The sequence below is a fragment of the Microtus oregoni genome, unplaced genomic scaffold (genome assembly GCF_018167655.1).
Source record: "Microtus oregoni isolate MIOR12 unplaced genomic scaffold, Mior012 000016F_ref0000370, whole genome shotgun sequence".
Lineage (NCBI taxonomy): Eukaryota > Metazoa > Chordata > Mammalia > Rodentia > Cricetidae > Microtus > Microtus oregoni.
This window is the reverse complement of record NW_024543075.1, coordinates 3,606,432-3,627,453: the sequence shown is the minus strand read 5'-3', so window position 1 is coordinate 3,627,453 and position 21,022 is coordinate 3,606,432. Positions and strand designations below refer to the sequence as shown.

Sequence of the window (21,022 nt, the reverse complement as noted above, 5' to 3'; positions counted from 1 at the left end):
AACCCTGCCGCGGCCCCGCCCCCACTCCCGCGATGACCCTGCGGCGGCAGCGTTCTCTACTCAAGCCCACCCGGGGCTCCTAGAGCCTGCGTGTCGCGGCAGCATCCCGGTAGCCCCCTCCCGCCGTGGTGGTACATCCCGGCGCTACGGTGTCCGAGCGAGGCCGAAAGGACCGCGGCCCCGGCGGTTCGCGTTTCTCGTGTCTGCTTGACTGACAGCTGCTTCGCGGAGCTGCGGCGCGCGCAGGTACGGCGGGTCCGCGGGCTGGGGTCCCGTCGGCCTGAACGCATCCAGACTCGAGCTAAGAAAAGGCAACAAGTGGTGGTGGCGCGGCTAGGACGCGGACTGCTGAGAGTGCACGGCCAAGGCGGTCTTCCCGCCTCCTGGCGGACTCCGAGGGGTCTCGGTCTGGAGCCCTTACCCGAGGTGCCCAGCCAGAGTCCGAGCCGTGGAGCTTGGGGCGTCCCCTCCCTTCCGCCGCTACAGAACCGTCGGCCGTACGGTGCCCCGGGTCCCGACGGTGTCCTCCCGCGCTCAGCAGTCCACTTCTTCCCTGAGAAGGGAATAGAAAAGGCTTTTCCCGCGGAGAGGATCAGGGTGGTGGTCCGGGAAGGCGTCGTGTAGGAGGCACCCAATGAGCAGGCTTTCTAACTTCTTTCTCCCGGGAAACTTGGCTCTGACGTGGAGGTTGCCCGGGGGACCGCTAGGGGCCACAGGTCTGCCTCACCTGGAGTTGACCAAAGTAAGGACTTAAGGGAATGGACGCAGTGAGAAGCTGGAAAGGTCCGTGGAGCTTGGGAACTTTGGGGTCTCGTTAGAGTGACACCTCTAGTTCCCCCGAGGGAACAAAAGCTGTGCTCTCCTTCATTGCAGGGGAGGTCAAGAAGGGTCTCCTGGGTCTTGAGTGTAGCTGGTCAGAGCCACTGCCCAACTTGGTGGCTATGCTTCCACTGTCACCCTGGACAGTCCCTCTAGCAACGTTTGACGTTTGACATCCCCCATGAAGCCACGTGCAGAGCCACGAGCTAGGCGACTTCCCGGTCCGGTCCAGTCCCCTCCCCCAACATCCTGCCCTGGCCAGAGGGGCAGTGGGGGCCAGTGAGTCACGGGATCAGGCTCAGGATCAGAACTGAAGACTGCCCGCTGCCAGAGGTGAGGGTGGCAGGGGAGTGGGTTAGGAGATGGTCTGTAGGGTGGGCCCTAAGGATGGGGTGGAGGCCAAAGACTTCTTGAAGGAGGGGCCCAGTTCGGTCCTGCCCCTGGAAGACTTGTTTACTTAGGGAGAGTTGGAGAGGGAAGCCTGTGCCAAGCTGACATTCCTAGAATTCCTCGTGTGTGTGTGTGTGTGTGTGTGTGTGTGTGTGTGTGTGTGTGTGTGAAGCCCACTAGCTTCCAGTGCCTGTTGTGGGTGGTGGCATTCTCTCCTTCCCTAGTTCCCGCTCCAGCTCCCTGGATTCCCAGAAATGACCCAGGCTAGAGAACTCCAGGCTGTTGCTTTATCTGCCCAGCCTTTTGCTTATTACCCCTGAGGGGTGTGTGTGTGTGTGGGGGGGGGGGTGACAGTAAGGGGTGGGGGATGCTGTGGGTGGCGTCTCTCCAGAGCCCTGGCCAGGATCCCAGGCTCAGCTTCTACCGCTACCTTTTCCTGAGCGTTGTGGAGTTCCCATCTGATACTGTGCTGGGAGACAGATGGGGGTCACTTGTACCTGCCAGCTGGGCTAGCGTTCACCAATACAAACCGCCTGACTGGTCTTTGGACTGGCAGTAGCTGCGTGAGAATGGGTGCTTGCTTCTGTAGCGGGAGAGGGCACCTCGAGCGAGATGTGCTCGCTCACACGCAGTTTCTAACCCATCTGCCACAGTTCCTGCCAGAGGAGGGGTCACTTCAGGGCAGGGGACAAGGAGGAAACCCATGATTGAAGTTTTGGCTGCCCAGCCCCTCCCACCCTGGGTGTTGCCCTGCAAATGGCCAGCCAAAAGAGGGTGCTCAGCCAAAAGAGGGTGCCGTACTGTGTGGTCTGAAGCACGGGGCTGGCTTCTAGCTGCCTTTACTGCCTGGACCTAGATCACAACCTCAGTTTCTCCATTTGTGAAGTTCTGGTGGGACCAGAAGCACGCACGAGGAGGGTCTCAGTTCCTCCACGTAAGGCTGACCATGAACTGGGGGAAGTGGGCAGAAGGGACTTCTCCTCAGGAACTAGTGTCTTCTGGCTTGCTCTTGTCCGTCACCCTTAGGGTATGGTGTGTGAGCACACACCTTCTTATACCTCACTCCCAGGCCATAGCTGCGGCACACACACTAAATGTGTCCTCTACAAGCTGTCTAAATAGCTCTCGGAGCCTGTAGCTTGAAACTGAAGTGACCAACCTAAGATTCTTTTGGGCTGTCGAGGCTGGGGTACTTGGGACCCACACCTGAGCCATCTCAATGCTTGGTGGTCCCTAGCATTTGGGGGCAGGTATGCTTTGTCGCATCATAAGCATCCTCTGGGTTTCAATTAGGTCCCTTCTATTTCCACTGCCACAGGAGCTCTAACAGAGAAATACCTGAGGGGGTAGGGCAGAAAGTTCAGAAACGGTGCTGTTTGTGGTGGCCAGAGAGCCCAGGGAGGAAGACTGAACCCTTTTGCTGGCGGCACCAGAGAGATCTGCACCCCCAGCCCTGGCTCTGTCCCTGAAGAGGTGGGAGGCTCGAGGTGTCCAGGAGCTCTAGTTAGGCTGTGTGTGGCCCTCAGTCCTTGCTTCTTGGTGGGAGTTGTCAGCCTGCTGGACCAGGAATTCTTGGTGCTCCTGCCCAGGGTGGGGGTCTAGGGCAGGCACGGAGGCCCTGCAGGGACTGAAGCCACGGCAGGAAGGCAGACACCACAGCCTGTTTGGATTGGCACAACTCTCCCTGCCTCATCAAAGAAGCTATAGAGCCTCTCAGCCTAGGGCAGGGAAGGGAGTGGGGGGTGGCGGGGGCGAGCACGCCGCTCTGCTCTCCCTCCTGAGCTAGCTGGGCTTGGAGGGGTTGGTTACTTGGGGGCCTAAACAAGCTGCTGAGCCACTTCATGCCTTTACCCTCCTGAGAGGTCAAAGGTGGTTTGCTTTGCTTGCTGGCAACTACTGGCCCCAGGCAGCTATGGTCAAACTTTGTCCAGAATTTGGGCAGGTCTCTTTCTGAGTGGGAACCTGGTCTGGTTATGTGGGTGTCTATGGTTTCCTTGGCCTATCCCAGGCTTCCCATCTGCACCCACTCATGACTGAGAATGGCCTTAGCTGGGAGCCTTGCTGGCAGGTGGCCCCTATGTCCAGATCACTGTGGTTGGGCGTTGGGCTAGGGTGTTGAGAAAGGCACCCCCTCCTGGTTCAGATGGGGTGGCCTTGCTTTGGCCCTTCTGCTGTTATTGATCAGCCTGCACACCACGCCCTGAGAATTTTATACTTGGCAGTAGAAATGGACCTCATGTGACTGTCCTGAAGTCTGCTAGACTTCATGAACCCTGCTCATGTGGGTTTTATAGACAGGGCCTTCTAAACAGGAGAGTGGCACATGGTTCAGAGGACAGTGTGCAAATGCTGGGCTCAGTGCAGAAACCAAAATGGCTCTCCTTTGTCCCGAGAACGTTTGGCACCTCTTGGGGAGCCCTTCTTATCCCCTTTGGCTGTGCTAGTTACTTTCTTCTCTCTCTTCCTCTTTCTTCTCTTTTGGTTTCTCGAGACAGCGTTTCTCTATGTAGCCCTGGTTGTCCTGGAACTCATTCTGTAGACTATGCTGGCCTCAAACTCACAAAGGTCTGCCTGCCTCTGCCTCCTGAGTGCTGGGAGAGAGAGACCAAGGAGGAATGACGCTTATTGACTTGCTCTTCATGGCTCACTTAGCTTGCTGTTTTCTTTGTTTGTTTTTGTTTTGTTTTTTTTAATACTTATTTACTTATTATGTATACAATATTCTGTCTCTACTTATGCCTGCAGGGCAGAAGAGGGCACCAGACCCCATCATAGATGGTTGTGAGCCACCACGTGGTTGCTGGGAATTGAACTCAGGACCTTTGGAAGAGCAGGCAATGCTCTTAACCTCTGAGCCATCACTTTGAGACAGAGTTTCTCTGTGTAACAGCCCCAGAATTTGCTCTGTAGACCAAGCTGGCCTCAAACTCACAGTTTGCTTTCTTATACACCCCAGAACCATCTGCTTAGGGTAACACCACCCACAAGGGGACTGGGTCCTTTCACCTTCATTATTAATCAAGAAAATGCCCTACAGAAGATTTTATGTATATAGGTGTGTGTCTGCATGTATACCTGTATACCACATGAGTGCCTGGTGCCCACGGGGCCAGAAGAGGGCATCAGATCCTCTGGAATTGGAGTTATAGAGGATTGTAAGCTGTTATGAGGGTGTTCGGAATTGAACCTAGGTTCTCAATTAAGAGCTAGTATTTTGTTTTGTTTTGTTTGAGACAGGGTTTCTCTGTGTAACTAACAGCACTGGCTGTCCTGGAACTAGCTCTTTTTTTTTTAATTGATATTTATTGAGCTCTACATTTTTTCTCTGCTCCCCTCCCTGCCTCTCCCCTCCCCTCTTCAATCCTTCCCCAAGGTCCCCATGCTCCCAATTTACTCAGGAGATCTTGTCTTTTTTTACTTTCTACTTCCATGTAGATTATATCTATGTAAGTCTCTCTTAGTGTCCTCATTGTTGTCTAAGTTCTCTGGGATTGTGGTTTGTAGGCTGGCTTTCTTTGCTTTATGTTTAAAAACCACCTATGGGTAAGTAATGTGATAATTGTCTTTCTGTGTCTGGGTTACCTCACTCAAAATAATGTTTTCTAGCTCCATCCATTTTCATGCAAAATTCAAAATGTCATTATTTTTTCTGCTGTGTAGTACTCCATTGTGTAAATGTATCTTTTTTTTTTTTTTTGAGACAGGGTTTCTCTGTAGCTTAGGAGCCTGTCCTGGATCTAGCTCTTGTAGACTAGGCTGGTCTCGAACTCACAGAGATCCGCCTGCCTCTGCCTCCTGTGCCACCACCGCCCGGCTGTACCATATTTTCCTTATCCATTCTTTGGTCAAGGGGCATTTAGGTTGTTTCCAGGTTCTGGCTACGACAAACAAAGCTGCTATGAACATAGCTGAGCACGTGTCCTTGTGACATGATTGAGCATCCTTTGGATATATACCCAAAAGTGGTATTACTGGGTCTTGAGGAAGGTTGTTTTCTAATTTTCTGAGAAATTGCCACACTGACATCCAAAGCGGTTGTACCAGCTTACAGTCCCACCGGCAATGCAGAAGTGTTTCCTTTACCCCACAACCTCTCCAGCATAAGTTGTCATTAGTGTTTTTAATCTTGGCCATTCTTTCAGGTGGAAGATGGAATCTCAGAGTTGTTTTGATTTGCATTTCTCTGATGACTAAGGATGTTGAACATTTCCTTAAGTGTCTTTCAGTCATTTTAGATTCCTCTGTTGAGAGTTCTCTGTTTAGGTCTGTATTCTATTTTTTTTATTGGATTTTGTATTCTTTTGGTGTCCAATTTCTTGAGTTCTTTGTATATTTTGGAGATCAGACCTCTGTCTGATGTGGGGTTAGTGAAGATCTTTTCCCATTCTGTAGGCTGTTGTTTTGTCTTGTTGACCGTGTCCTTTGCTTTACAGAAGCTTTTCAGTTTCAGGAGGTCCTGTTTATTAATTGTTTGTCTCAGTGTCTGTGCTGCTGGGGTTCTATTTAGGAAGTGGTTCCCTGTACCAGTGCGTTCAAGTATACTTCCCACTTTCTCTTTTATAAGGTTCAGTGTGGCTGGGTTTATGTTGAGGTCTTTGATCCATTTGGACTTGAGTTTTGTGCATGGTGATAGATATGGGTCTATTTTCATTCTTCTACATGTTGATATCCAGTTATGCCAGCACCACTTGTTAAATGTGCTTTCTTTTTTCCATTTGATATTTTTTGCTTCTTTATCAAAGATCAGGTGTTTGAAGATGTGTGGATTGATATCCAGGTCTTCTATTTGGTTCCATTGGTCCTGTCTGTTCTTATGCCAATACCAGGCTGTTTTCAGTACTGTAGCTCTGTAGTAGAGCTTGAAGTCAGGGATTGTGATACCTCCAGAAGTTCTTTTATTGTACAGGATTGTTTTGGCTCTCCTGGTTTTTTTTTTTTGTTTTTTGTTTTGCTTTTCCATATGAAGTTGAGTACCGTTCTTTAGAGGTCTTTGAGGAATTTTGCTGGGATTTTGCTGGGCATTGCGTTGAATCTTTCTGGAACTAGCTCTTGAAGACCAGGCTGGCCTTGAACTCACAGAGATTTGCCAGCCTCTGCCTCCCAAGTGTTGGGATTAAAGGCACATGCTGCCACCGTCCAGCTTTTTTAGTTTTGAAATAAGTAAGGTCTCTCTATGTATCCCTAGCTGTCCTGGAGCTTGCTGTGTAGACCAGATTGGCCTTGAATTTACTAAAATACCTCTGCCTCTGCCTCCTGAGTGTTGGGATTAAAGGCATGAGCCACCATACCCAGTTTAAAGGCCAATCTGATGGAGGCGTTTTCTCTGTAGAGGTTCCCACTTCTCAGGTAACTTTAGCTTGTGTCAAGTTGACAAAAAACTAATCAGCACAGCTACCCCTGGGGGATGAAAACTGGGGTCCAGGATGGCTGCACCTGGATTCTCTTGCTTATATCCTTCTGACTGCAGTTCTGCCTCCTGCTCTCCTCACGGCCCTAGCTGATGCTCCCGTGGTGTACCATGGGGAATTGCAACGCCAGCCCCAGATCCAGGGGATAAAGATGACCAAGTAGACAGTCAGCTTATTTATAGACTGCTGGAGCTCAGCTGTATTTCTGACCCAGGGCTTCAGGCTCTCTTCCAGAGGAGTGGTCTGGTCACTAATCCCATTTGGGTGATGTCAGGATGGATGATGGTTTGGTCAGAGGTGGGGGGTATAGCTTTTTCTGGTCAGTTTTGGATCTTTCCTGGCCCCTGTGGCTCCACCACTCTCCACTGGTGTCTAGATACGTGTGTGTGTGTGTGTGTGTGTGTGTGTATGTGTGTGTATGTGCATGGCCTCTTACATGTATAATATACCATTATATAGCACCCCCCCCCCCAATCCCGACTGGTGTGTATCTGACTGAATCAAGAAGCCAAGGGAAGAGGGCCAGGGGCCAGGGGCCACAAGGGTTTTTAGGAGTCACCAGCTGCCTCCTGCTCTCTAGGCAGAGCCTGCAGGCTGTGTGGTCTCTGGTGGTCTGTGGGTGTGGTCCCACACAGCTCTGTCCCTTTCCTGGGGTTCAGACACCAAAGAAAACTTAAGAGGAATTGAAAGGTAGAGGGCTGAGGTAAACCCCAGGTTGAGCAGGCACTTCCAGGCACACATCCGGCATTCTGGGGGCTCCCCTGGACTCACACATCCCAAGAACTGGGACCCTGAGCATGCAGCCTTGCGGGCCGGGGTTGCAGTTCCCCATTGTGGCCTCTCGGGGGCAGCAGTAGGCTGGTGCAGTGAGCCTAAGTGCTGGGCTGGGAGCTGCAGACCTTACTTAGGCACCTGGGGTTTCCACTAAGACGCAGCCCCCTTTTTTTTTTTAAATTTATTTATTTATTATGTATACAACATTCTGCCTCTACCCGCATGCCAGAGGAGGGCGCCATATGTCAGTACAGATGGTTGTGAGCCACCATGTGGTTGCTGGGAATTGAACTCAGGACCTCTGGAAGAGCAGCCAGTGCTCTTAACCTCTGAGCCATCTCTCCAGCCCAAGACGCAGCCCCTTTAAGAGCTGCCCATGGACATCCTTTGTTTTTCTCTTTTCCTCATTCTTCCCGTTCCCTCTTCTTTTTCCTCACTCAGAGACCTTCAGCAAAAAGGTTTCCTTGTTCTGCTTTCCCTCCTGTCCTCTGGGCTGCAGATGAGATGGGGAACCTTGGCCCCATGTTTAGTACCTGGCCCACACTTTGGGGCTCTTATGATCTGCATCCTTTGGTTGGGTTGAAGCTCAGAGATTGGAGGATGGGACCTAGCAAGGGGCCATCATCTCTCCATCTTTGATGGGCTAGTGTGTATCTGGGCACACCTGCAAGGGGCAATGGTGCCAGTTACCATGTGCTTGTCTGCCTGGGATGGTGTTAATTAGTCATGGGCTGATTCTCCCTGAGCGGGTCAGAGTGAGACGCCAGGTCCCTGGTTATGCAGTTATAGAACGGCACTAGTGGGACTCTCAGAATGGCACATGGTTCCGATGGAATCTGGCTTTGCTCCCACTACCCCTTGGAGAATGGGCTGGACCAGAGGCTGAGCTGATTCAGTGAGCACTCTGGGCCAGCAGGGGGCCGTCTGGGGTTCTTTGGCGTCTCTCCTCTGCTACTTTGGTTCTTGAATTCTCTTTTTAAGTTAGGAAATCTCACGGACACCGCACCCTCCCAGGCACCACGGGCTCCCTAAGGCGCTTGAAAGCTAGGGCCGCCCAATTGCCACCAACAGCAATTGGGTCACCTCTTGATTTGCTCGGGGCTTTGCAAATCCTTCTTATGGTTGAAGAACTGCTGCAGAATGGGCGGCGGGCCTGTTGGGGGTGGTCTGGGGTGTAGGTTCGGGGCCGAGAACTGCTGCGATCTCATTCCCGGCCCAGCCTCCTCAAACGCTCCCCCTGTCCTTCAGCTGCATCTTCCTCGGAGACCCCGGGAGGGTGACAAGGAGGCGGGAGCTCGGGGTCGCTGCGATTGGCCGGTGGGGCGGGGTCCTCGAGGGGCGGGGCCGCGCTGGATTGGCCGGGTGCGCTCGGGGCGCAGCGGGCCGGCCCGCAGGTGTCTGGCCGAGGGGTGGGAGCCAAGCTGCGCGCCCGCTGCTACCGCGGACCCGGGAGGGGTGGGAGCCCGCCGGTGTGGTGCGGATGGGGTGTCCGGGGGCAGCGGGCGCGGATCGCTGACAACGGCCGCAGCCAGTGAGCCTGGCGGCGGGGGCCTAGGCTCCCCAGCGCGATGCGCCGTTCCAGCACTGATGAGTCCACATACCGGCGCAGCCCTTCTCCGGAGAGCAAGGAGCCGGGCTTCGCGCGCGGCGGCCCCTTTAGGCGCTGCAGCAGCTTGTACGGGCGCGCGGGCGCCGGGGACGCCGGGGATGCGGGAGGCGGCTTCTTCGGCCTGCACACGAACCCCGGCCCCAAGGCGGCCCAGGCGCGCTATACGACTCCCAAGGGCAACAAGTATGTGGTCTTCTACCTAGACCTCTCCTTCATCTTCCTTCTAGAGCTGAAGCGCTGCAGCATGGCGCGCGGCTGCCTCCAGGGCGTCAAGTACCTCATGTTCGCCTTCAACCTACTCTTCTGGGTGAGTGCGGGGGGTCTGAATGACCGGGGTTCGCTGCTTTACCAGTGGCTGCCAGAAGCCCTTTCCTCTCTTCTCCTCTGCTGTGGAGACAGGGTGTGTGCGCACGTGCTCACAGGACCGGCTGGTAACCAGCCTTGCCTCTCCTGGACTCCAGGCGTAGAACTGATCACCGCTTCTGTGCCACTGAGCCATGGGTGCCTTCCTCAGCCTCCTCCCGGTCTTTCCTCTTTAGCCTATGTCCTTCCCTCGCCCCTTTCACACACTGCCCCTCTGGGAGATTGACCCACCAGGTCCTGGTCCCCAACTGGTCCCCCTGGATCCAGAAGATCAAGGGTATGTGTACTGCCCGACCGATTAGGGTCTAGGAACGTATCACAGACACTGGCCACGGACTCTTCACGGACATGGGTGACATCTGGCTCCCTGCCACCTCAGCAGAGACTCCAACTTTTGCTGGGGTATGCTGAGGTTGCTCAGACACTGGGTAACGTTCAGTTGGGGCTTGCATTATGGTAGAGCAGGAGATGACCCCCTCCAGTCTGGATAAAGGACAGTTTGCACACCCTCACCCCCTACTCCACAGTAAGTGTCACAGCTGATTACCACCTGGTATTGGGGCTTGGCTGAGCCTGGAGCCTGAGCGGAGGATGCTGGATTTGATTAGAGGTGACCCTTTATTGCCTGGGCATAGCCTGGTGCTTCACTTACAAGCTAGGAAGCTTGGAGAATGGTACCCAAGGTCATTCCATATTCTACCTTGGTTCCTGAGCCAACTTTCTGAGAGTGGGTGTGACTGAGGTTGAGGGGTGTGGTTGGGAGCGAGGGAGTGTGGGAGTGGGAGGATAGGGGGCATCACTGGGATCTCCACTTGCTGCTCATTTGCATGCAGTCCAGTTCAAGTCAAACGTGCAGAAACCTAGGTCCACCTTCCTGACCTCCCTTTTTTTATGGAGCTGGGATTTGCTGGGACTCTGGGCTGCCTATGGGCAATAGTCCAGGGAGGTTGCTGCCCCACCTATCCCATCTTCCCCCAGCCCCATCAAGAGGTTTCTGCCAGAGGCTCCTAAGGGATGGGCCAGGTCTAGGAGTACTCACGTAGCAGGTGGTATGAGCAGTAGGTGTGGGGTGAAGCTGTAAGCAGCCTGTATAAAGGCAATGCTTCTGTTTGAGGGACTTCAGTGGGCACCAGGGTATCTCTGACACTGTGACAATGGGGAGGGGGTGACTGTAGGCAACAGTATGACAGGTGGACAAGGCTCAAGAACTGCAGATGACAAAGTGACAAGTGGATGGGTGTAGCACTGTGACCAGACCTGACAGCTGTAGGTCACTATGATGGCAGTAGGCAGCGGAGGTGCAGAAGGAGGGTTAGGAAGCAAGAGTGTTGGGCTGGGTAACAGTGGGGTAGTGTTGGTTTGGGGAGGCTGAGGCTGCTACTGAGCAGGCACATTCCACTGACCAGGGGATAACATCCTCTATCAGCGAAAGAAACGATCAGAACCCTTCCCGGCACAATTCCTGTGCTGAGAAACCCAGTTCCCTCCTCTTACCCACATGTACCTTCAGCCTTGCAGACAGGCGTGCATGCCTCAGCACCATCATGGCTTTTCCCTCCAGCTTGCTTCCCAGTGAGGGGTTAGAGACAACCACGCGAAGGTGCTGTGAACAGCATGGCTTTGCCTAGACATACCTGTGCTGGGCTTGGCAGAGTCCATCTGGGCTAGCAAGTGTGAGAGTCCGTCCATCTGGCCTGGTCAGTATGATGTCAGTCCACATTGTCCCTGGTATCTGTGAACTCAATCCCCCTCCTGCTGGTAACAGGCTGTGGGTGGGAGGGCCAGGGCACCCCCTACCTGAGCCCCTGATGACTCTTGCAAGAGAGGCTTTGACTCCCACTTGCCACCTAAAATGTATGACCAGCAGACAGGACCCCAGCCTTTGCTATGTGTCCCGCCTCAGTTTCCCAACAGAGTTAACCAGGCAACTAGGGTCAGAGCTGCACTGACTCCTAGACCTATGTGGGGACCTGAGACGCCCATTCTCTCCTTCAGCAGATAGGCTCTCGCTGGGCAGTGATGCTCAACTCTACTGAGCACTTGGCTAACCTGCATTTGAGGTGCGCACAGGGCAAGGACTAGTTGGTTGGGGGTTGGGGGTGCCTCGGGAAGTAGGCTGAGCACATGGCCCTTGAACACAGTTGAGTGGGTAGGTGGTGTTGGGTGCTGGCAAGCAGCCCCTGGGACCCCCATCTCAAGCCTCTGAGGCTGCACTGTAAGCTGGGCTTCTGCCAGCGAAGCTCTTCCTGTAATGGAAGTTGAGGTCCCCGGGGATCGGAGGGAGTCAGTAAAGCCTGGTTCTTCCTGTCTCCTTTCTCCTTTGCCCTCTCCTCCCCTGCCCTGGGCTCAGGGACCCATCCACTTTCCTGGGCAGCTACTGTGGTGTAAGGACTAGTCTGAATGGGGCTGAGCTCCTCAGCAAGGCCAGGGCGTTTCCATGGCTCTTTTGTATCCAGGTGCCAGAGACGCTGCTGGCCAGGCCTTGGTTATGTGGTTGGCTCCTCCCATAATGCACTGACCAGTCGGAGACCCTTCCTGTACTGCTTCCAGGCAGGTGACCCTCCCCAGTCCTTAGTCTAGCACAAGGAACAGCTGCCCCCTGCATGGTATGGTCAGTGTCTGTTTGGGCAGACAAGATGGAGGTTAGAGTCATGCCTGTTACCCAGACACTCTGTGACCCAAGAAGATCCTGTATTTGTTTGTTTGCTTTTTTGAGACGGGGTTTCTCTGTGTAACAGCCCCAGCTATCCTGGAACTAGCTCTTGTACACCAGGCTGGCCTCGCATTCACTGAGATCCGCCTGCCTCTGTCTCCCGAGTGCTGGGATTAAAGGCGTGTGCCACCACTGCCTGGCGAAAATCCTGTATTCTTGGCATTTCAGATTCTCCATCTTGATCATGCAAAGTGACCCAAAGGTGTGTGGATCAGGGTCCCCCAGCTCCCACCCAGGTGGCCTGTAATGACCTGAGCTGGAGGAGGCATAGGAGTCAAGCTCCACTTTCCTTTCCTTAAGGGAGGGTACTGGAGCCCCACCCTGGCCCTGCTCTGCCTGGGCTGTCAGCATTACAGCCTCAGTACCTGCCTTATGCAGTCCCCAAGGAAGGTCCGGCCAGGCACAGGGATCTGCCCCCACACTGGCAGCAAGTTGCAGGGCACATGCCTTGCTAGGCCCTTGGTCGTCTCTTGCCATGATGAGCTGAGGTGGTAACTGATGAACAGTGGTCCTGGTGTTGGCCGCTGGCACTTTTAGTCTGGTGGGTGAGGGGACCAGGGCTGGGACCAGGGACTGGGGGACCTCTCTGCTTCCTGTAACAGCCTATATTTGTGATGGGGGTGGCAGGGAACTGCCCATACAGAAAGTCACAGACTAGTCTGTGCTTTGGGATGTTGGTGGCTCCAGCAATGTCCTGAGTTGGAAGAAACAAAGTTATGTTTTTAAAGTATTTTGAGACAGTCTGTCTCACTTAGCCCAATCTTTCCTTACTTATGATGACACTGAACTCCTGACCTTGCTGCTTCTACCTTTAAAGTGCCAGGAATACTGGCGTGTGCTACTACACATGGTTTATGTGGTGCTGGGTGTCTAACCCAGTGTACACTTGGCAAACACTCTACTAACTCAGGTATGTCCCCAGGCGTGCATTCAATTTTAAGTGCACAAACTCACCCCACTGGGATAACCAATGTCCTAGCCAAGATGGGGAAGGTTCCTGCCAGTCTGCAGGAGAGGGGCTTTTGGACATAGCCTTGGTTTATACAGGGGGCCCAGCCCTTCCACCTCCACCAAAGATGTGGCTAGCTGCCCGGCCATCTGCCACATTGAGTTGTATGGCTGGAGGGGTGGTGGGCAGAGACTTGTTAGCACTCGCCTCTGTGGATCTGGACAGGCACATTTGGTGGGCACCCAGTGCCATGTGGCACTCAGCCTGAAGCTGATCCGAGGGGCTGGAGGCAAAGGTAACTGCTGTGCAAAGGTTTGGGTGGTACCTGGGTAACAGCTCATTACACCTCTCGGACTGCCACAGGCATCATAGAGTGCCTAGCAGGTGGCCAAGATAGGCTGTGCTTGGGATGCAGGACCATGGTGGCAGGAGTCCTGCCCCTGGGTGTTGCTCCCAGCTACTATCCCTTCAGGACCCTAGCTTCTCTAGATTGCTGTGGGGAGTGGGCTTTGCCTCCCACCAGGGATCCTCTATAGTCTGGTGGTACAGCTGCAGAGGAGTGAGCCAGCAATAGGAGGTGGTCTGCCTTAGAAGTGGGGCTCAGGAAACTGGGGAACATTGTAGATTCAGGGTAGGGGTTTTAGCTCCATCCCCAGTTTTGATTCAGGAGAGACCTTGCTCCAGGCCCCCAGGGCTCAGCCCTAAGTCCTGCTTTTCTCATCTTCTGAGAGTCTCACAGGCCCTTTTTCTTTTGATCTTTGAAGCTGTAATTTTCCTGCCAAAATGTTTTAGAATCTGCGTGCACTAAAACATTTTTAAATTACAGGTACAGTACTCTTAGCACACGCACGTTTTCAGTAGTGCACCCTTGCATGTGGCATTGGCTCGGGCTGTGAAAGGGGTGGCCCATGAAATGGTGGTGGCTCTGCGTGTGCTGCTCATTGTGACAAGGCATGTGACACCTCTGGGTGGCAGTGAGGGGCATCTGGGCTGCTGTTTGTCTTTTTCTCAGCGAGGGTGACAGGCTATGTAGTAGTTAATGGAGATTTTTCCTGCTGTCTCTGGGTGGAGGGAAGCATGTCTCACCGTGTCAGTGAAGGAGAATGGTTCTCTTCTGGGTGTGGGGTTCGGGGTTCTTCCCATTCCACTCTTGGAGATTGCCCCGTCCTGGCCTCCTGGAATGGGGTATTTCCCCCACCCCAGTGGTGCCAGCTGCTTTGCACAGCGGTGTCCTTCCTATGCCCTTCTCGGTCCCGTGGGGCAGGGGCACTCCAACAGCTCACTTTCCTGCTGACTCGAGCCGTCTGCTGTCTTTGGAAGGCAGAGGCGGATGGTGCAGACTGCTTGGGTCTTAATGACACTTGTCTTTTACCAGCATCTCCCCTCCCCCCTGCTCAAGGACCTGCCGTCTTGAGTGCTCAGCCTCATGAAGGGTCATGGCTCCTCTGGGGCAGTGTTATGCTTGAGGTCAGCCCTATGGGTTGGTGTCTCTTGAGGCCTCTTGCTACTTTTGACTTGCAGCTCTTCTAGGGCAGGTACAATGTAGAGTGAGCGTGGGGTGTCCTGCTCTTACAGCTTCATAGCCTTGGTAATTCTGATCCAGTCCAAGGTAGCAGGTAGGGTATTAACTTCTGCTTAGCAGTGTAGGGCCCTGGAGGTCCTTCCATAACCTGTGAGACACATTACTGGGTCCTGGAAGACTTAGTGATGCTTGGGACCTTATGAAGGTTATGGGACAAACCCGTGGAGACAGGAGAGACCTTGTTTGCTATGGCCCTGGAGAAGCCTTCCAGATCTCTCAGCTTTGTGTGTTTGTGGAATGATATTGTGCCTTGTGGTTGGGTGATTGATTCAGTGACTATCACATGGCAAGATCTCCATTAGGGACACTTCTCACATGTTGAATGGGGATGCCTGGCCCATCCAGTTGCTTTACTTGATCAACACCATAGACAACACCACCTCTCAACCACTGGCAGTCCTGCAGAGGTCCCAACCATAAAGGAGGCATCTCTGTAGACTGGCTGTGAGGAGATGTCACCCAAGGCATATGTACCCTTCCTCCCCCGAGGCAGGTTTCTTGATCCTTCTCCTGGATGCAGAGCTTCCCATATGGCCAGCTTTCCCAGGTCCCTTTGCTTCCTGCTGACTCCATAGTAGTGTCTCCAGGAGCTACCTGGAACTGAGAACCTTGGGTCAGAGCCCACATCATGGGCTCCTGTGCCATGCCCTGTCCAGTTCTTTGTTGGGCTGCGAGGCCTTTTCCCAGAGCCCATCAGCTGGTGGTCCATCCCTAGCCTCTAGGAATACATCTTCTCTCCTCTCCAAATGACACAGAGTCCAAGGCCTCAGGTGTGGTGGAGCTGTAGCTCCCCTACCACCATGGCAGCCCCATATCCTGAGACAGACTAGATGTCCCTGTCACCATGCCATGATGAGCCCTCTGTAGTCAGCCACCATATGCCTTTCTTCCCTGCTTTCTCTTATTTGGATTTTTATAAAAATGAGTGATAAGAGTCCGGTGGGTGGAATGCACCTTTAATCCCAGCACTTGGGAGGTAGAAGCAAGTGGATCTCTGAGTTCCAGGACAGCTAGGATTGCACAGAGAGATCCCGTGTCAAAATAAAAATGAAAAAAACTGATGAAGCTCCGGGAGGCTCGGAGAGGGGTGGATGTCTGGGCAGTAGCGGGTGTTCTGGTGAGGCCCTCCGGTTGGTACAGAGAGCTACTGCAGTTTGATTATGAGCGGGAAGTGTGCCGAGCCAGGGTTATGAGTAGCCCAGGACAAGGGGGCCACATGGCTGGGTGGGCCGCTCAACTGCCATGGCCTCTATAGGGTGTAGGGAAGGAAGGTTGCAGGATCAAAGGGCCCAAGGAGATTCAGTCCCTTCTGGCCAGACACTGGGTCGGTGGATGCATCATGCAGGGAATCTGAAGGCACAGTCTCACTGGGGCTGAATGAGGAGGTGTACTCTGTCACAGGCCACTGTCATTGCGGGGAAGAGAAGGGACTTGAGGCGTGGTGCCCTGCCACAGGAATTAAGATGTTTCCAGTGGTTCCCAGGCTGGCAATGTTGGCCTGAGCTTGTGGGTGGAGCCCTGCCAGTCACCTCACCCCTTTTCTCTCTCTTTCTGTATTGCCGCGGTCCTAGCTGGGTGGCTGTGGTGTCCTGGGCGTTGGCATCTGGTTGGCTGCCACACAGGGAAACTTTGCCACCCTATCATCCTCATTCCCATCCTTGTCGGCTGCCAATCTGCTCATCGTCACTGGTACCTTCGTCATGGCCATCGGCTTCGTGGGCTGCATTGGGGCCCTCAAGGAGAACAAGTGCCTACTGCTCACTGTGAGTGTGTTGGGCCCCTTTGTGGCTCTCGGTGCCATCAGCTTCACTTCAGGGGCCTGTCCAGTACCAGAGGGGTTGCTCAAGAGAATACATTATAGCTGGGGTCGGGGGCTGAGGCAGGACAATCATGAGGTCCAGGCTAGTCTGGGGTCCAGAGCAAGACCCTGTCTTAAATAAAATTTAAAGGGGGAGGGCACTAGTCTAGAAGAATGCTTGCATGATATGCATGAGGTTTGAGTCCCAGCACCACACATAGAAAAAGCATACCACAGCTTGGAGAGACAAGGCATAGACCCAAGAACTTAGGCGTGCCCACATGTGGCCTTTACTGGACTGTTCTGAGACTCATCCTTGTGGTGACCCCAACTTGCCCCTGGCCCTACCCTCTGTGGAATCTCACAGCACCATTTGGCCTTGGCAATATATTTATGGCAAGGAAGCTATTTCCTCCTCCACAGTTTATAAAGTTAATCACAGGTAATTAGGAAAGGGCTCCTAGAGGCTCTTACAATTAATGTTCCTGACAGGCCTCGAGCGGCAGGACAGTGGACTGAAGCTCTATGTCAAGAGGCTTTGAATGGTTCCTTTCCTCTACCTGGGGAGGGTTTTGCTCAGGGCCTCCGTCTCTTGTAAGACAATCTATTCCCTCTCCCGCCCCTAAAGGGGGTACTGCAGAATGTTTACAGGCTGCTGATAGGTGATGCTTGGGATCTCTTTTAATTTTTTTGGTTTTTTGAGACAGGGTTTCTCTGTGTTACAGCCCTAGCTGTCCTGAAACTAGCTCCTGTAGACCAGGCTGGGCTCGAACTCACAGAGATCCACCTGCTTCTGCCTCCCAAGTGCTGGGATTAAAGGCGTGTGCCGCCGCTGGGAATGGAGCCCAGCAGTAGAGTACTTGCCTAACATATCCTGGGAAGGGGAGCGTGTAGAGGGAGACCCAAACAGAGGTGTCAGGCCAGGAGCCCGGGAAACAGGGACATATACCCACATGGGGATGTTTAGATCATGCATGGGGCTCTCCAGGAGCAGGATGTGACTAAGGACATCCTCTCTACAGTTCTTTGTGCTGCTGCTGCTGGTGTTCCTGCTGGAAGCCACCATTGCTGTGCTCTTCTTTGCCTACAGTGACAAGGTATGTTGCTGCGAATAGACTGCACACGGGGTGCTGGGAGTCAGTGTAGACATAGTACCCAGGGATCTGTCTGTGGCTCTGGTTGTATGGGTGGCACAACAGCACTATTAGCTCCTCTTGTGAGTGCAGGCTGCTAAGTGTACACTGTTCCAGCCACCCCAACCTGCAACTGCAGCTTACGTGTGCCATGTGTTGTTTCCCTTACCTATCTGTTTAATGGGTTTACTGAAAATCTGGGATCTTGAGTTATAGCTAGCACTATGTTCCAAGCTCCTGTGTCCCTGACTTTCTGTAAAGGACTGCAGGAAGCTCCATGTACAGGCTGGGAGTTGCCTTCTTCAGTGCCCTAGCTCCTTTACTGAAGACCTAGGAATGATGCCCATCCCCTCAGCGGTAGAACAGACATGCCTGCTTATACTAGCAAGTAGACTGTAGTCTTCCCTTAGCCAACAAGAGGAAGCCTACAGAGATGAGAAGACAAAGGCCTGCACTAGGGTCCTTGCAGTTCTGGGAGGACAAGAACCTGGGTGTGATCAGGTGGTAGGGTAGTGGGTAGTCCCAGGAAACAGGCAAGGGAGGGGCATGTGGTATTGCTGAGGGATGGTGTCTGTCGTGGAGGGTATTCACTGGTGGCCTGTTAACAGATCGACAGTTATGCCCAGGAAGACCTGAAGAAGGGCCTGCATCTGTATGGCACACAGGGCAACGTGGGCCTCACCAACGCCTGGAGCATCATCCAGACTGATGTGAGGCTTGGGCAGCCTTCTTGGTATGGCGGGACAGGCTAGTGGGGGTGGGTGTTGTGGCTGCCTCCCCACCAGCCCTTTGCTTTCCTCCTGCTCCTAGTTCCGTTGCTGTGGAGTCTCCAATTACACTGATTGGTTTGAGGTATACAACGCCACTCGTGTGCCTGACTCCTGCTGTCTGGAGTTCAGTGACAGCTGTGGGTTACACGCACCTGGTACCTGGTGGAAATCGGTAAGGGCTTTTGCCTCTTTTGGGTGGCTGCAGAGGTGGGGTTTCCCCAGCTGATCCTGGCTCTTCTGCAGCCCTGTTATGAGACAGTGAAGGCCTGGCTCCAGGAGAACCTGCTGGCTGTGGGCATCTTTGGACTGTGCACGGCGCTGGTGCAGGTGAGCAGGGCAGGGCAGGGCCTGGGAATCTTGACCAGGGAGAACAATGGCAGAGGATTTACCCTCAGGAGCCTGTGACCTGGGCAGGGAGGTAACAGTGCAGACTGTAAGAAGCCGGTGCCTCGGAGGAAGTTTCACTAGGGGAGCTGACCTTTAGTTTCTCAAGGACTAAGTGCTGCTCAGTGCTCCCTGCCTGTGCAGAGTCTGCTGTCACCTAGTGGGTCAACACAGCCAGGCAGCCATACTGGTTGGGAGTGACAGGACTTCCCAATGCAGAATGAGGGTAGCACTTGAGACCCTACTGCTTCCAAGGCCCTGTTCTCCTGGGTTCATAGCCATCCATAGAAGTGCTGAGAGTTGGCAGTGTGATACTCCAGGCTAAGTGGGACAGACTTACAGGGCAGCCAAAATTCATCTGGCAAACAGATACCAGTTGGCTCCAGCTAGAACAAGTGGTACAGTAAGGGAGATGGCCTGGCTCAGGCCAGGTTGGAAAGGAGTGTGACCTAAAGTGCAAACCACAACTTACCCTGGGGATGAGTTGCAGGAGTGGGGTCATACCAGGCTACCCCAGGAAGCCCAGGCCCTTCTGCCTATGGGCAAAGGCCTGTGACCTCTTGTCTCCACAGATCCTGGGCCTCACTTTCGCCATGACCATGTACTGCCAGGTGGTAAAGGCGGACACCTACTGCGCATAGGTCTCAGAGCCTCTGCTTCTCTGCCAAAGGACCCCGCCCATGGGGAGATGTCCAAACCCGCTTCCCATGCAGGACTCGGTGCTCTGCTGAACGCAGGGGGAAGAGCTTGAGGCCAAAGCACCCAGGATCCACCCCTGCACCCAACGGGGCCTCTGCTTGGGTGGCTGCAGTCACCAGATTATAGTGTTGGTGCCAAGCATGGCACCCAGGGCTAAGAGCCCAGGGAACTTTGACTTTTTATATCCATATATCTTCCAGTATTCGCACAGGATAGGGTCCCCAGCCTTGCATGGATGCCAGGTTGGGGGCAGGCCCAGTCTGCTCAAGGCCCACGATGGTCCTGGTGCTCCAGGCAGGGCCAGGTTCCATTGATTCACATTCCATGATGGTGGCGCGGGACCAGGTGCATCTTAATAAAGTATGAGCAGCCCCTGTGTCTAGCTGGACACACAAAAATTGTACAGCCATAGCCTCCAACTGAGGAAGTTCTTTCATTAGCCAAGGGTCAGCAGAGTTGGGAGCACTGCTGACCCATTGCGGGTTGGGGGAAGAGATGGCCTCTGTCCATTCCTGTCTCTCCTGGGATATCACAGACACTCTTGTATCTCTGTCCTAGGAACTCTGCCCTTGGATTGTGCAGACGGACTGCAAACAGCACCTCTAGGTGACACAAGCCCTTGCCAGAGTTAAAGCATCAAAGTTGTGTCTTCTTAACCAGGGGGTAAAGAAGAACCCTAGGTGAGGGCCTCTAGCTGTAGGGCTAGTACCCTGGGTGTTTAGGTGACCTTCTCCTAGGGCCCTCAGGAGCTGTGAGGCACCTGACTCCCAGTCCCTACATCCTGCTGTCTGAGAGGCCTACTCTGCCACACAGTTCTCATTAGTGGTCATCCTTGTGACTCCCACACCTGAGAGTGACATGCACTGGAGAGAATCTCACCAGCTATATCTGTGGGGTTGCTGCTACACTTCCCATTCTCTGGCTCTGGGCTGAATCCTTGCTTCCCACTGTCCTCTCTCTAGTAGAAGCCATAGGACCTGAAGAATCTCAGAATTACTATGGAGTCAGCTGCTCCAGACAAGCTGCTAAATTAGCAAAAGGCCCTTTTACTTATAGGTTGCTAAACAGGGGAAGCTGCATTCAGAATACATGGTGTGCTGACTCTGCTCAAAGCCTTGGCCCTCTTGAGCTTCCCTCAGGTCCCAGGATGTCCTTCCCATCCCCTCCTCCTTCCCATCCCCAAGCTGAGCAGCTCTCAGAGATGGCTCATGGTCACCAGACCACCATAGCCACTAACAGCCCACAGTGCTTTACCCTTACTGATTGAATTTCTATCCACTAGTCGGTCAGTTCTTGAACAGCACCTCTGTACACCCCAACTTTGCTGACCCAAACCCAGAACCTGAATTTACTGCTTAGGGGGGTTGCCCCTGGATGGCTCTGGGGTCAATCTCCAGCACCAATGAGGAAAAAGAAACCGAGAAGCGAACTGGGCTGCCCACTTTTCTGTAGCCCTAGAGAACTCACCTAAGTTCCCATCTACTCCTATCATTTGATATCATCACCCCATTCCAGTCAGGACCCTTGCCTGTGGCACTCTGACCTCTACTGCCTTGTCCCTATACCACCTTGGTCACTCCATCTGCTCACAGCAGGCTGTGCCCCAGCCAGCCTGCTGTTGTTACTTCTCC

General features: G+C 53.7%; 1 protein-coding gene across 3 annotated transcripts; it reads left to right on the top strand.

The window, feature by feature from the left end:
• The first annotated feature begins 34 nt into the window (after nucleotides 1–34).
• On the top strand, nucleotides 35–19,796 carry Tspan4 (tetraspanin 4). Of its 3 annotated transcripts, none has more exons than XM_041666717.1 (8): nucleotides 35–246; nucleotides 9,228–9,307; nucleotides 16,179–16,370; nucleotides 17,428–17,502; nucleotides 18,147–18,248; nucleotides 18,349–18,480; nucleotides 18,552–18,635; nucleotides 19,265–19,796. In XM_041666717.1, the coding sequence occupies exons 2-8, from the start codon at nucleotides 9,245–9,247 to the stop codon at nucleotides 19,331–19,333; spliced, it is 717 nt and encodes a 238-aa protein (XP_041522651.1). In that variant the 5' UTR covers nucleotides 35–246; nucleotides 9,228–9,244; the 3' UTR covers nucleotides 19,334–19,796. The 3 variants fall into 3 exon arrangements, with proteins under 3 accessions (XP_041522651.1, XP_041522649.1, XP_041522648.1); XM_041666715.1 differs by lacking the exon at nucleotides 35–246 and adding an exon at nucleotides 1,068–1,152; XM_041666714.1 differs by lacking the exon at nucleotides 35–246 and having other exon boundaries at nucleotides 8,862–9,307.
• The last annotated feature ends 1,226 nt before the right edge of the window (nucleotides 19,797–21,022 follow it).